This window comes from Arvicanthis niloticus, chromosome 7 (genome assembly GCF_011762505.2).
Source record: "Arvicanthis niloticus isolate mArvNil1 chromosome 7, mArvNil1.pat.X, whole genome shotgun sequence".
Classification (NCBI taxonomy): domain Eukaryota; kingdom Metazoa; phylum Chordata; class Mammalia; order Rodentia; family Muridae; genus Arvicanthis; species Arvicanthis niloticus.
In genome coordinates, this window is record NC_047664.1 from 5,497,936 (window position 1) to 5,511,089 (window position 13,154).

The 13,154-nt window shown below is 43.6% G+C and overlaps 1 protein-coding gene across 2 annotated transcripts in view; it reads right to left on the reverse strand.

Moving 5' to 3' along the window:
• Nucleotides 1-2,567: 2,567 nt before the first annotated feature.
• Nucleotides 2,568-13,154, reverse strand: part of Lrrc8c (leucine rich repeat containing 8 VRAC subunit C) — a 93,333-nt gene continuing 82,746 nt past the window's right edge. For both annotated transcript variants that reach the window (XM_076937843.1, XM_034508659.2), the window contains one exon: nt 2,568-8,981. In XM_076937843.1, coding sequence (XP_076793958.1) covers nt 6,708-8,981 — 2,274 coding nt within the window. In that variant the 3' untranslated portion in view covers nt 2,568-6,707. The remainder of the gene's footprint in view (nt 8,982-13,154) is intronic.

A 13,154-nucleotide genomic window follows, 5' to 3' on the forward strand; every position in this document is an offset into this window, starting at 1 on the left:
TAACATAACCACCCCATGCTGTCTGTGTGAAGTTTTACAGAATTCCCAAACCCCTGACAACTCAGGGAAGGAAAGGTGAGCTTCTGTTCTATCAGAATCACTTCTTGGAGGCTCATTTTTTTTTTTAAGACTGTAACTGTGGATTAAATATAGAATGAAAAATGTACATGTGAATCTTTTTTTTTTTTCAAGGTCTACATTTCTGAAACTTGCACTAAGATTCAAACACTTACTTTTAAATTGATTTGCTTATTTAATTTTGAGACAGGGTCTTGCTCTGAAGCTGGACCTGACCTTGAACTCATAACCTCCTGTCTTGATTTTCCAAGTCAAATCACATATGTAAGCCACAATGCCTGGTTGCAAACACAGTAATAGTGTATGTCTGGGTGTAATTTGACTTGAAATAAAATAAATTCTACAAAGAATAAAAAAAAGACAGATTATGTTTGCTTGTTTCCAGAATCTCTGAACCAATCAGAATGGGCCACTTTGTGTAGAGATTTGATAATATTGTTGCTTACTTGTATATTATATTATATTATATATATTAAAAGTAAAAAAAAAAAAAAAACACCCTGCACTTATTTATGCCATGCTTGGTCATACATGTGCTTATTTGTACATTGTTGAGTTCAAATAGGTTTATCTTAAATTTACATTTACTTATTCTTATCTTATGCTGCAGTCTAGACTGGACTGGAGTTTACTTAGCTCAGGCTAGCCTCAAACTTGAAGGAAACTTCTCTCAAGTTTCTGAATGCTGGGTCTTTCAAGTGTTTTCAAATATGGATGCCAACGTATAATCTGTGCTCATAGATTAGCAAGCAAAGAATAATGTGACTAATGAAAAGTGTTTTACTACTTTCTTATGTAGGATGATCTTCAAACTTACACTGTGTAAGAGTGGGGAAGTACCCCGTGGCAGTTTGCATGAGATGCTTGTCCTAAGTCTTTGTTTGATTCCTAGTCAGTAGCTGTTTAGGGGAGGATAAGGAATGTGGAAGGAAGAAGTATGTCTCTGGGGAGGGCTTTGAGGTTTCAAAAGACTCCACCATTTCTGCCCCCTGCTTGCAGTCTGAGCTGTGACTTCCGCCTGCCACTCCAGCCAGCACGCTGGATGCCGGCTACAATGCTTCTCACATGCAGGCTGCTGACTGTCAGCTGTAATGCTTCACTGCCACGATGTCTTCTTACCCCCTGGAACCATAAACCGACTAACCCTCCCTTCTGTAAGCTGCCTAGGTCATGGTATTTTATCACAGCAACGGAAAACTAAGCCATATGCCTGCTGCATCTCAGATTCACTTTGGTGACTTTCTCCTCACACATTTACCTCCTCCCAAATGAAATGATGGCCAACCATAGTAAAAAACCACATCATTGGCTTAGTCTCAGCTTATCTCGACATTCCATGTTCTGGAAGATAGATCAATGGAGGGCAGAAGCTGTCGGTCTTTTCCTTGTGGGTACTGCTAAGAAAGCCACACCACATGCAATTTAGACTCTTAGTTTTTGTTTCCTAAAGTGCTCTCAGAGTTACTTCTGTCTCTGAAACATCACTCATTCAGCCCCTCCAAACCCACCCTTGTCCTTCCTCATCACAATCATCTTCCCCAGAAGTGATGACCGGCAACAGAATTCTACACAGAAAGTGTGTGTGGTGACAGCTTAGCTTTGAGAGTTATCAATACTAGTCATGGTTTTCTTACGCCTATGCAACAGTTATGTGAAATTGTCTTGTAGCAGGCTTCTGTGAGGTAGATGTATTTCCTTAGGGTAGTGGTTCTCTCTCTCTCTTTTTTTTTTTTTTTGGTTTTTTTTTTTTGTTTTTGTTTTTTGTGTGTTTGTTTTGTTTTTCGAGACAGGGTTTCTCTGTGTAGCCCTGGCTGTCCTGGAACTCACTCTGTAGACCAGGCTGGCCTCGAACTCAGAAATCTGCCTGCCTCTGCCTCCCAAGTGCTGGGATTAAAGGCGTGCGCCACCACCGCCCGGCTTGGGTAGTGGTTCTCAACCTTGCTAATGCTGTGAGCCTTTAATACAGTCCATCATGTTGTGGTGACCTCCAGTCATAGAATTAATTTCATTGCTACTTCATAACTGTAGTTTTGCTGCTGCTATGAATCATAATGTAAATATTTTTGGAGATAGAGGTTTACCCAATGATTCGAGACCCACAGGCTGAGAACTGCTGAATTAGAGACTACCTCCCTGGCTGCACAGGATTGTTCTTACTCCTTTAAGTAACTACCATTATTATCATAAGGGTATTTAATGAAGGTTGAGCTGGATAGCCATTGTACAATCTGATTTGGCAAACGTACAAAAACTGTACTCCAGATTATACAATAACTCAGTAATTACACAAATGGAGCTCCAGGGACACTTAGCTAGATGCAGGACAGTGAATTCAGGAAGGAAACAATTTGTTACAATGATGAAAACTAGCTCTGATGGTAAGAAGTGAATGAGCCCATTTCCTGCAGTCCAGAGAACCTTGGTAATGGCTGACGAACAAAAGATACCCATGGTTTCTAAAAACAAGGAGGAAAGAATGGATCCCCAAGTTATGTTACAAAAATGACTTTATTTATTTTTGTTCCTGTACACTACATAGCGAAATAACATTAAGACATCTCCTTTCATGAACATGTATTCTGACAAATCAATGATCAGTCCTTTTCCTTGGCAGTCTAAGACCTTTGCCCGCACTTGACAATCTGAAAACACATGAACATAGTAAACAAATGCAAACCGAACACGAGCAAGCACATAAGGCATGGGGTGCTAACCCCAAAGAGCCGTGTGGCGGGGGATGAAGACACCAGAGAATCCACTAGAAACCACGCAGGCCAGGTGTGCAGTAAACACTTGTAATCCAGTGTCTAGGAAACCGAGGCAAGAGGCTCTCAAGTGTAAGGTCAGCCTGGGTTAAAAAGCAAGACCCTGGCTCAGAAACCAAACCAAGCCCTAAATAGATAGTGGCTGCTATCTGGTCAGTAAGTCTAGCTGTCCAGTATTATATACCCCTTTGATTAAAAAAATAATTCCTTGGGGGCAGAAGGAGACTCTCTTCTCTCTCCCTCAGATAATCCTAAGAACGCCATCTTTATTAGTGGGTGACTTTGCAAAGGGGAAATGGGAGCAGGTACTTGTGGGAGGCTGATATGATATCAAATTATCAGAAGATCGAAGACTGAGAGCTAGATCTGAAAACTCATGGCAGTTCTCAGTAAGACTGGGATTTCTTACTGTCTCTAAACAGAAAAGGTGCGGACGACCCTGTAGACTCTCCTAGAAGTCTTCTTACTGGTAGCCATTTTGTTCACGTGAGTATGAAACCTGTTCTTGAGATCCTGCCCCAATGTAAACTCTTTAATATGGTCTTAATTTACTCTATGAAAAACTGAAATGACATCAACAAGCTTCGCAAGAGAAGTGCTAACGGACTTTTGTATTGACAAGCCATAAATGTTACTGTTGGAATGCCAATACTGTTGATTAGGTATTTGGTATGAAAATTGGATTAGAGAGTGAGATAAATTAAAGCCATAAACCTTCATACTGGGAAAAAAAACTGGACTTCTTTTATTGAAGAAACCCAAGGAAGAGTTCATGTTTCAGACTCCTCAGAGCAGGGCCTATGCTCAAAATGAACAACATCCTTGGGGCAGGGACATTTCCAAAAGAGCCTGAAAGAGCAGGCCTGCTTGCTGCTCAGGACATCACGGGGATTGTCGGAGCTCACTGTAACATCAGAGAAGAGCTGGGTGGGGAATGTGAGGAACCTCAGGTACACCACAGAGTTTATCTCATCGAGAATTCTGCTATTCAAAACCAGATCAAATTGTATAATAAGAAAACACAATTCTGTTCTGAGGTGTTACATTCTTAGGCGTGGTTTTTTTCCCTATGATTAAAAATTTACATTAATTAGTCTGTGCGCGTTTTGGGAAGGTGCTCGGGCCATGGCACCTGTTAGAGGACATCTTATGGGAGTTGGTTCTCTCCTTCCACTGTGTGAATCCTGAAGGGCAAGCTCAGGACCTTAAGTGGATGGCAAGTGCTGTTTAACCTCAGAGCCACCTTGCTGGTCCCTTAGGTGGGATTCTATTAGGACCTTCTAACCAGAGCACCACCAGACGGCTGTTCTGTACTTTGTCAGTAAACCTCACTGTACAGTATGGCCGCCTGGAGCTTGAAGCCACCCTTGGAGTTAAGAGCACAGATGGCACATTTGTGATTTATGCAGCAGGTTGTTTTGAGTTGGAGGTTGGGCAGAGAGCTGATCCTTCTCAGCAAGAGCACTTGGAAAACAGAGAGAGGAGGCAGGCAGCCTCTCTGCACTGAGTTAGATCAGAGAACATTAGAAAAGCCAGCAGTTCAGGCACCCGAGTTTCCCATTGGAAGGCTGGACAGTAACTGAAAGCATTTTACTCAAGAATGTGAACAAAGCTTACTGTATTAAAAAGGACGAGAATCAGAAAATTCAAACTCTTCAGAGTTTGAGGCTTTGGAAGTTTTATAAAATCTAACAGATCTATGAACATTTCACTCTTAGTTAAAGGAAAGTCTTGGAATTATACTGATTTATTGAATGCTACTTACAACGTAGGTTGGAAGTCAGCCTGCAAAAGTCACTATGAAAATAAGTCAAATTATCTGGAAGCTTGATAAAATTGAATTATTGGCGATTTGCTTCAGTTATGAACCCATATGGTTCAGTTAATGCCAGAGAAAGGCTTCAGTGTATCGATGGTGTTTAACTTGAATAGATCCCTTTTGAAGGGTGATGTTAGAAACAACCATACATTTTAACAATCAAAACAGTGCATTCATTGGTTCAATTTACATTCCAACAACAGGTTACTTATGCTCAATTACAGCCTGCCTGGAAGTTCTTTAAGACAGAGCTGTTCTGAACATGACACATGACTCATACCATTCAATGTTCTAAAATTGAATATTTCTTCATATAACAAGTATAGCCATAATAGTACTTCAAAATGTTACTTTAATTCCGAGTTTAAAGAAATCATGACTGAAACAGCAGCGCTTGCACATGGCTGGCCCTTCACACGGATGTTTCTCTGTGCTTCATCCACCCAGAGTGATGAGTACTGTCCCCTCATCTGTCTTGTGGTATCAGGTCACTAAACTTAGGCTCCCGGCACTGCGCTGGGCAAGCGCTTTGTCACTGAGCTACAGGCACCCACCAGAGCTCTTTATCTTAACTCAGACGAGGGCCATGTGCGTCCCAGACTTGCCTTATCCATGTCTACATGTCACAAAAAACAGGTCTGGGTAAGGTCATGGGGCCCAAGGAAACGTCCTTCAAAACAGGGTTTCAGAAGTCAAATCATCTTCCTACCTTCAGTGTTAATTTTTTCTTTAGGCCAGTCTATGGACTTTGTATCTCAAGTCTCCACACTAGGCTGGATTATACGAAGAGAAAAGTCAATAAAAGCTTTGCCAGCCCCCAGGTGGGAACTATTGCTAACTGAGAGCACTCAGAGGTTATTCGTAGGACCTAAGTGAGATGCGATCCTAAGCAGAGAGCAGCGAGTTCCCATGCTTGCCGCACGGATGCGAGCATCCGCTCTGGCTCTGAGGGCAGGCTTCTGGGAAGCTGATGACTATGCTTACATACAGTGGGCTGTTTTGTTCAGCAGGCAGAGAATGACTTGCTCTCTCTGCACACGGTCTGAGGAAGGGGCGGGGCAGGGGCGGGGCCTACGTGGACCACAGCTTTCTGACCGAATGCCTTAGTAGCAAGATTGTTTTCCGTCGGATGCATCCACATGTCAAAGCATCAAAAGTGATTAAATTACTCAAAACAGGCTTCTAATCCTATGATTTAAAATTTAATTATCTGCTAGAATATTGAAATAAATCTAATTTTCCTAAGGCTGTTCAACAGTAACACATGGCAATACTGAGGTGGATGGGTGGGGGGAGTTGTATTTAATTTTTGATGACATATTTTAGGATGTTGGTAAAAAAAAAAAATACAGATCAGTTAGCCAGCAAATGATGCATGCACACAAGGACAGCAACCCAGGGGGTTGCTTTCTTCACTCACTTAAAAAGCCCATCCGAGGCTAACTGAAACAGTTGGTTAGGAAATAATACAGTTAACAGTGTCAGAAGCTGGGGGTTTTTCAGGGTAATACTCTTGTGTCAGTGCACTTGTGTGAGCTCACAGTCTAGAGTTTCCTATAGAGTGGCATGACCTGACCAGTGAAGGCGGCAGCTGACAGTAAAACAGCTGGCACAGACTTGTCCCCTCAGCACACACGATGAAACACAGCAAGGGCTCAGATGGGTAGAAAGTAAAGATGGCATTGGCACAGTATCTTCACCCATTTAGAATATGCCAAAATGCACGCAATCTACGATTCCTTTCCTTTTACAAAAATGAACTCAAGTGAGAAAACCCAAAGGCCAGATGAAACTACCCATTCCTGCTGGCAGAAAGCAGTAACAGATGCACCAGCTTCCAGGACAAACAAAACTTTAAAATATTAATATTGAAAAATACAATTAAATTTTTATTAAAAAATACATACTCCTTACTCAATCTTTGTGTACATTTTGTCTTGTGTGGAAAAGAAAAAAAATAATATAGGAAAGGCATTAGGACTACCTAATTCTTTATACTGTATTTGGTAGAAGCATGTTTCAGTCATATTTTGATGAAAAATAAGTTAGTCTGCTTTCATTTGTTCTCGGACATCTGAGGGCAGAGTCTCAAACAGAGCATCTTCCACGACTAGCCCGGCTCGCTTCAGAGCCCGGCAGTCTCCCAGCTCAGGAGGGAGGACTTCAAAGTGATTGCCTTTGATGTCTAAGTAGGAAAGAAATAGCAAATTTCCAATTTTTGGTGAAAGTACGGAGAGGCTATTTTTCCCAATCTTCAACGTTTTGAGTTTCTTGCAGAAGTAGAGTTCATCTGGGAGGCTCTCCACCTTGTTACAAGTGATGGAAAAATACTGTAAACTTTGCAGAACTCCGATTTCAGGAGGGATGAAGCGAATGTCGTTATAGGACAAGTCCAGGTATCTGATTTTGTTGCACAGGAAGAGATGGGAGGGAAGCACCTCTACCTTATTGTGGCTGAAAAACAGTCGTTCCAGGCTGGTCAGTTTCTTGATGTGCTCTGGGATGTAAGCGATGCTGTTATACCACAGTTTGAGCACAGTTAGCTTCCTCAAGTGCTGGAAGCTCACGATCTCCTCTATTGACTTCAGGTTGTTCTCCTTCAGGTCCAGCTCCTGGAGACTGAGCAGGCTGAACACGGCGTGGGGAATTCGTTCCAGGTCGCAGTGGACCAGTTCCAGCTCCGTCAGGTTGGTCATTTTCTTCAGGTTATTGAGCATAACCAGCTTGGTGCCGTCATTGTGGACACACATCTTCTGGAGGTGGCTGGACACATCGACCACAGCCTGAGGGATCTTGGAGACATTGCTCTTGATGGAAAGGATTTTAAGGCTTTTGAGGTCCCGCAGAGACTCCAAGGTGACATTTTTGGAGATGTCATGACTCAGAGAGCCAACCAAATAGAGCTCTTCCAGGTTCCGGAGGCCGTACATCCAGGGGGGCAGCTCCCTCATGTCATCAAACTTGACGCTCAGGACCTTGAGATTCTCCTTCAGGAAGGAGAGGGCGGCGCTGTGGATCTTGACGGAGCACTGGTGCAGACAGAGCTCCTGAAGGTTGTCCAGCTGGGCGATGGTGGCGGGGATCATGACATTCTTAATGATCTCCAGCTTCAGAGACTGTAACTCTGTGATTTCAAACACGGTGTCTGGGAGGCCAGACAGCATGATCAGAGGCAGCTCCAGGCGGTTGTGGGCATTTGTCTGAAGCTTCTGCCGCAGTTTGTCCGGGGTCCACTCGTTATTTAAATTGAGCTGTTTTAACTTGTTCTCGCTGACTTCAGACAGGAACACTGCAAACCGCTTGGAATAGAGAGGGTCATACTGGTCTATCATATGGAGCATAAAAGCAAAGTCATTCTTCACATCTGGAATGTCATCGATTCCAGTCTCCTGCCGGACATACTCAAAAGAGTATTCCCTCAGAGATCGGTAGAACAGCCAATATAAGGTATAAAGACATGTCAGGCCGTAGATGCTGACAAAGCACAGGTAGCAGAAAGAGAGCTTGGAGAACAAATGAGCCATGGTGTGATTGCACGAAAAGTTCTTATAGCCCGTCATGTCCTGGATGTCCACGTTACAGTCCACTGTGAACTGGACTTTGGAAACCAGAGCACTGTTGTAGGCAATGATGATAAGGAATTTGATAACCTTAAGCACAGTCTGCCGTACATACATGGCATACAGGATATCACCTTCTTCCACATGCAGTCTGAACTTCTTCACCTTCTCAAATAAGGCCTTGGCCTGCTCGCCTTCCTTCTTGTCCAGAGCCCCCGCAGTAGATTTGTCAACCACGAACTTCTCAGGAATTGACTTGAGAGACTGGGACTTAACCAGGCTGCCTTCGGGACCAGACTGGATGATGTTGGACCTGTTCATGTTGTTCTTTCTATTGTCTTTCTCCTCGGAGTCCTCGCCAGACACTTCGGAGAGGGCCCGTGTGGTCCACGGGGAGTCAAAGCACTTCCCCAGGATGGAAATGAAATGTTCTATTTTGGAACTGGATCCAGGGAATTTGAACCAGAAGTTGCTACAGAGCATGAAGACCAGGGTGTGGATGAGCACGAGGTATGGGAAGTACTTGGCGTACCAGTGGAGGGCTCGCTCGTAGCACATCTGGTTGATGAAACTGTACTGTTGAAGGTCCAGGTCCGTCTTCAGTCCCTTCATCTCCACGGTCGCAGGGTTGGTTGGAGAGGGTTTAGGTGGGGGCAGTGGGGTGCTACTGATAACTGTCTGGGAGACATTGGAAAGGGAAGAGTGGTTCTGAGTAGGCTGCACTCTTTTTGGAAGGCAGATGATCTTGTCTTGCATGACCTGAAACACAGAAATAATAGTTTCAAATTGTATTACCCAAAGAGCTTTTTGTAATGTCATTAGTGGCAAGAAAGTAGCAATAACATCCAATAAATGTCCATTTCCTCTGCCTGGAGAGCATAACGTTCGACTCCAGTACCAAGACGTTATTCTTAGCTCATGTTATGGAAAAACGAGATATCTGATTCTGTTTACCGCATCAAGGATTGACACAAAGCAGCGGCATTGTCAGGACATGGAACATGTCATAGCAACGTGAGTATTTGGGGAATATTTGGTATTTTTAATCCTTGTATTTCTTCACTGCAGTGAGAATCAGTATTTGCCCTTACAAGAAGCTGCCAGCTCTGGATGCCGTTTACACTTGTGAGAGACGTGTAAATGCTGAAAAGAAGAAATATGGAAGTAATTCCTGGTCCTCCTGTTTACCCCTCTCCTCCACCCACACTGTCACTACATGCCTGATTAACATAACTGGCTTTGATGTAACGGGGCTCTCATGGAAGCATTCTCACGGTCTTTAGAGACGAGAGAACACAAACAAGGCCCAGTAGAGATGTATTCATGCATTCATGTATTCATGCATTCATTTGCTGCCCTGAGGACAACCTTGAGCCCTTCAGCTGCCCTGCCAGGCTCTGCTGAGAAGACTATGAAGTAAGAGCATCGAGCAGCTCTGAGGAGTGCCATACAGAACAGACAGGGTGCGACTTGTCTGGGATGAGGCAGGATACTGCTTGAATCAAATTAGAGAAGTCACCTTCACAAAGAGGGTCAGAAACATAGAATGATATGGACAATGATCAAGCAAGGAGCACAGAGTGTTAGGAATGAGATTAATGACTACTAGTGAATGAAATGAATAATAAGTTTTGATGAATGAAATTAATGATAATGAATGAATGAATTTTGATGAATTCATTGAATTGAGTGAATTTTGATGAATTCATTGAATTGAATGAGTTTTGATGAATGAAACTAATAATGAGGCAAAGTTGGTTTGGGGCTGTGTGATGGGGGATAAAGGCACTTGCTGGTAATCTTGGTGTCTGGAGCTTGAGCCCAGAGACCGCATGGTGGAAGGAGAGGACTGATCTCCACGTGTACACACAAATGAATAGATGTAAAAAGGAGAAAATAGAGCAACTCAGTTTGTATTTGTAGAAGCCCAGTGCTTGGCAACTCCCAAGAGCAAGGGCCTCCTGACAGCCAAAGTCTTTGCACTGATTACAGAGGTAGAAGCTGAACACACTGTTGCAAAGTGGCCCCTGCAGTAGCATAGTATGTGACTATGAGCAGGTGACAGGGCATGGGTAGCCCACTAGACAGACCCTCAGTGTTGAAATCCAGCTGAAGCAACCAAGGCTTAGGAAAGCACACCCTGTCCAAGTGTATACTTGCTGAGAGACACCCAGGGCCACCACCAGTCCTCCTACGTCTGGTGCTATCAGTGTGGGCGTGAAGAACACCTCTTCCACCTCTTCTAGGGGTAAGGGTGATGATGGTAAAGATGTCAGCACATGTATGATGTGCTCCACACATCTGTCCTTATTCTAGAACCAGTATTAATTCTCAATTGTCACCTGTTGGGAGCCGCAGTGAGCGTGTCAGCATTCGCCATTCCAAGATGGCACGGGCATCTTGTCCTCCCACTAGTAAACAATTAACTGTGCAGGTGCAAAGGCAAAAAAGCCTGCCAAAGTCACTGGCCAATCCCGAGGCGTATTATGGGTAATGAGTGAACAGCCAATCAGAAGTGAACACGTCACTCTAGGGTGTATTTAAGCTGTGCCTCTTCCTGTCTTTGGCCCTTCCGAGGTCTTCACTTCTGCTGATACAAGATTAAAGCCTCGCTGTGGTAACCACCCGAATTCTGCCTCTCGTGTCTCTCTTCCACAGGCGAAAGGGGATACGGGAGGCACGCGGAACAGTCACCTTTAAATTTTATTTTATTAGACAGGACACTATGTTTGAAGAACACCCCATGTAGCCAAGAATGATCCTGAACTCCTGTTCCTCTTGATTCTACCCCGAAAGGGCTGGGATTACCAGTGTGTGTTGCCATACTTGGTTTAGTTGCCACCTTAATCTGATAAGACAGTGCTTATGGTTCCCATTTTATAGTTCAAGAGACCAAGGCATTAAATCAAGTGACTAAAGTGACATCATATAGTCTAAGACCTAGAGTCCTCTTCTTATTTTATGTAACTGGTATGTCTGAATAGGTCTGATTGCTTTTATTCTTTTAAAAAAAGTCATCTTTTTAAAGGTATATTTAATTTTTCTATATGTTTCTCTCTCTCTGTCTCTCTGTCTCTCTGTCTCTCTCTCTCTCTCTCTCTCTCTCTCTCTCTCTCTCTCTCTGTGTGTGTGTGTGTGTTCCACATATGTTTAGATGCAACAGAGGCCAGGAGAAGGAGGCATCACACTCCTAGAGCTAGAGTTATGGGCGGGTGGGGAACAGCCTAACATGGGTGCTGGGAGACAAATTTGGGTCCTCTGGAAGAAAAACAAGTGCTCTTAGCTGCAGAGCCATATTCAGCAATATTTCTTTTAACTAAAAATTATTTTTATTCTTTCCCAGTGAATTTTATACGTTTTTCACCTCATGCTGCCCCCTCTGAGCTCCCCTCCTCCTACTGAAAAGTTTACTTTCCCTAACAAACGCTGAACCCAAGTCTTTTGTGTGTGGTAGCTGGGGCTCAGAGCTCTTTCTTGAGGAATAGCAGAATACATTGGTGAGTTTTACAGCTCTGTGTAGAAAGTAATTTCCCCTCCACATTTCAAAACAAGATTCCATTTTCTCCTGTTTATTTGCTGGCAAGATGCCTGCTCCCAATTAATTAATTGAGTTGTTTAGTGAGCAATCTCTCTCTTTTTCTCTCTCTTTCTCTCTCTCTCTCTCTCTCTCTCTCTCTCTCTCTCTCTCTCTCTCTCTCTCTGTGTGTGTGTGTGTGTGTCTGCCTCTGTCTCTCTCTCGATCTCAGCTGTTAAGATTTTACTGTGAATCTTGGATTTCCACGTGTCTTTTTAATTTTAGATACATGCAGATCATCCCTGCTCCAAACTTTACTCGGCTCCATTTTCTTCATCCCTGGGACACGTGCTCCCATCTTTTAGTCCCTCCTCCCCTGCAAGGCTGCACTCTGCAGTCCTCCCCCCTCCTGAAAGATAGAAAAATCATAAGTTGATCACCTGAACCCTACTCTTAAAAGCAAAGACATAAAAACCTGTAAGTCAAACACTGTGTTGCCTCAGTCCCAGGAAATTAGCTGACCATTTGAACAGATGGCCCTAACTAAACAAACCTTAAGATTCATGGTGTCAGGATGCTATGGGCTGGAGATTAGCTTGGCCTAGCCTGGCCGGGCTTTGAACTAACAGCCCTGAGACAGTTGGTGACAGGATGCTAAAAGTTTGAGATAAGCCTGACCCCCTTGAACTGGAGCTCATGATATATAGTGTGAAACTAGTTCGAAATAGCCAATTATAAAGTGACACACCATCCATCTTAGGAATTTGAGATCAAGTGTATGGATGACCTAGTGACCTGTTCCCCCTCCTTCCCCCTTCCCTAACTCCACTCTCAGCCTTCCCCCTTCCCTAACTCCACCCCCACCTGGTTTGTAGATTCCCCCTTAAAAGCTGTAAACTTCTTTTGTTCTTGGCTGAATTCGGCTGCCCCTGCGAGGGCTTGAAGGAAAGACAGCCCTGGCTAGCCAGTAAACCTCTTGCGATTTGCATCAAGTTGTGTTTCTCGTGAGTGATTTGGGGTGCGTCTGCAGTTCTCCACGGATCGGTGAGGTCCTTTTCATTTGGGTTTTACACTCCCTTTTCAGATCTGGGTGAATACAGACCTCACTTCTAATGAACCACTTATTTGGGCAGTTGGGTGCAAGGCATATACTTTATCAGTTGATTTTTTTTAAAATTAGTTTTTATTTAATGTGTATGGGTGTTTTGCCTGCCTGCATGTCTGTGTACCATGTTTGTGTCTGGTATCTAAGGAAGCAAGAACATGGCATTGGATTGCCTGGAACAGACAGTTGTGAGCTTCCATGTGGGTGCTGGGAATTGAACCCTTGACTTTTGGATGTGCTCTTATAACTACTGAGCCATGTCTCCAGGCTTTAGCTAATGTTTAAAGTTCACTTTTGTAGGTGCCGGTTTGGG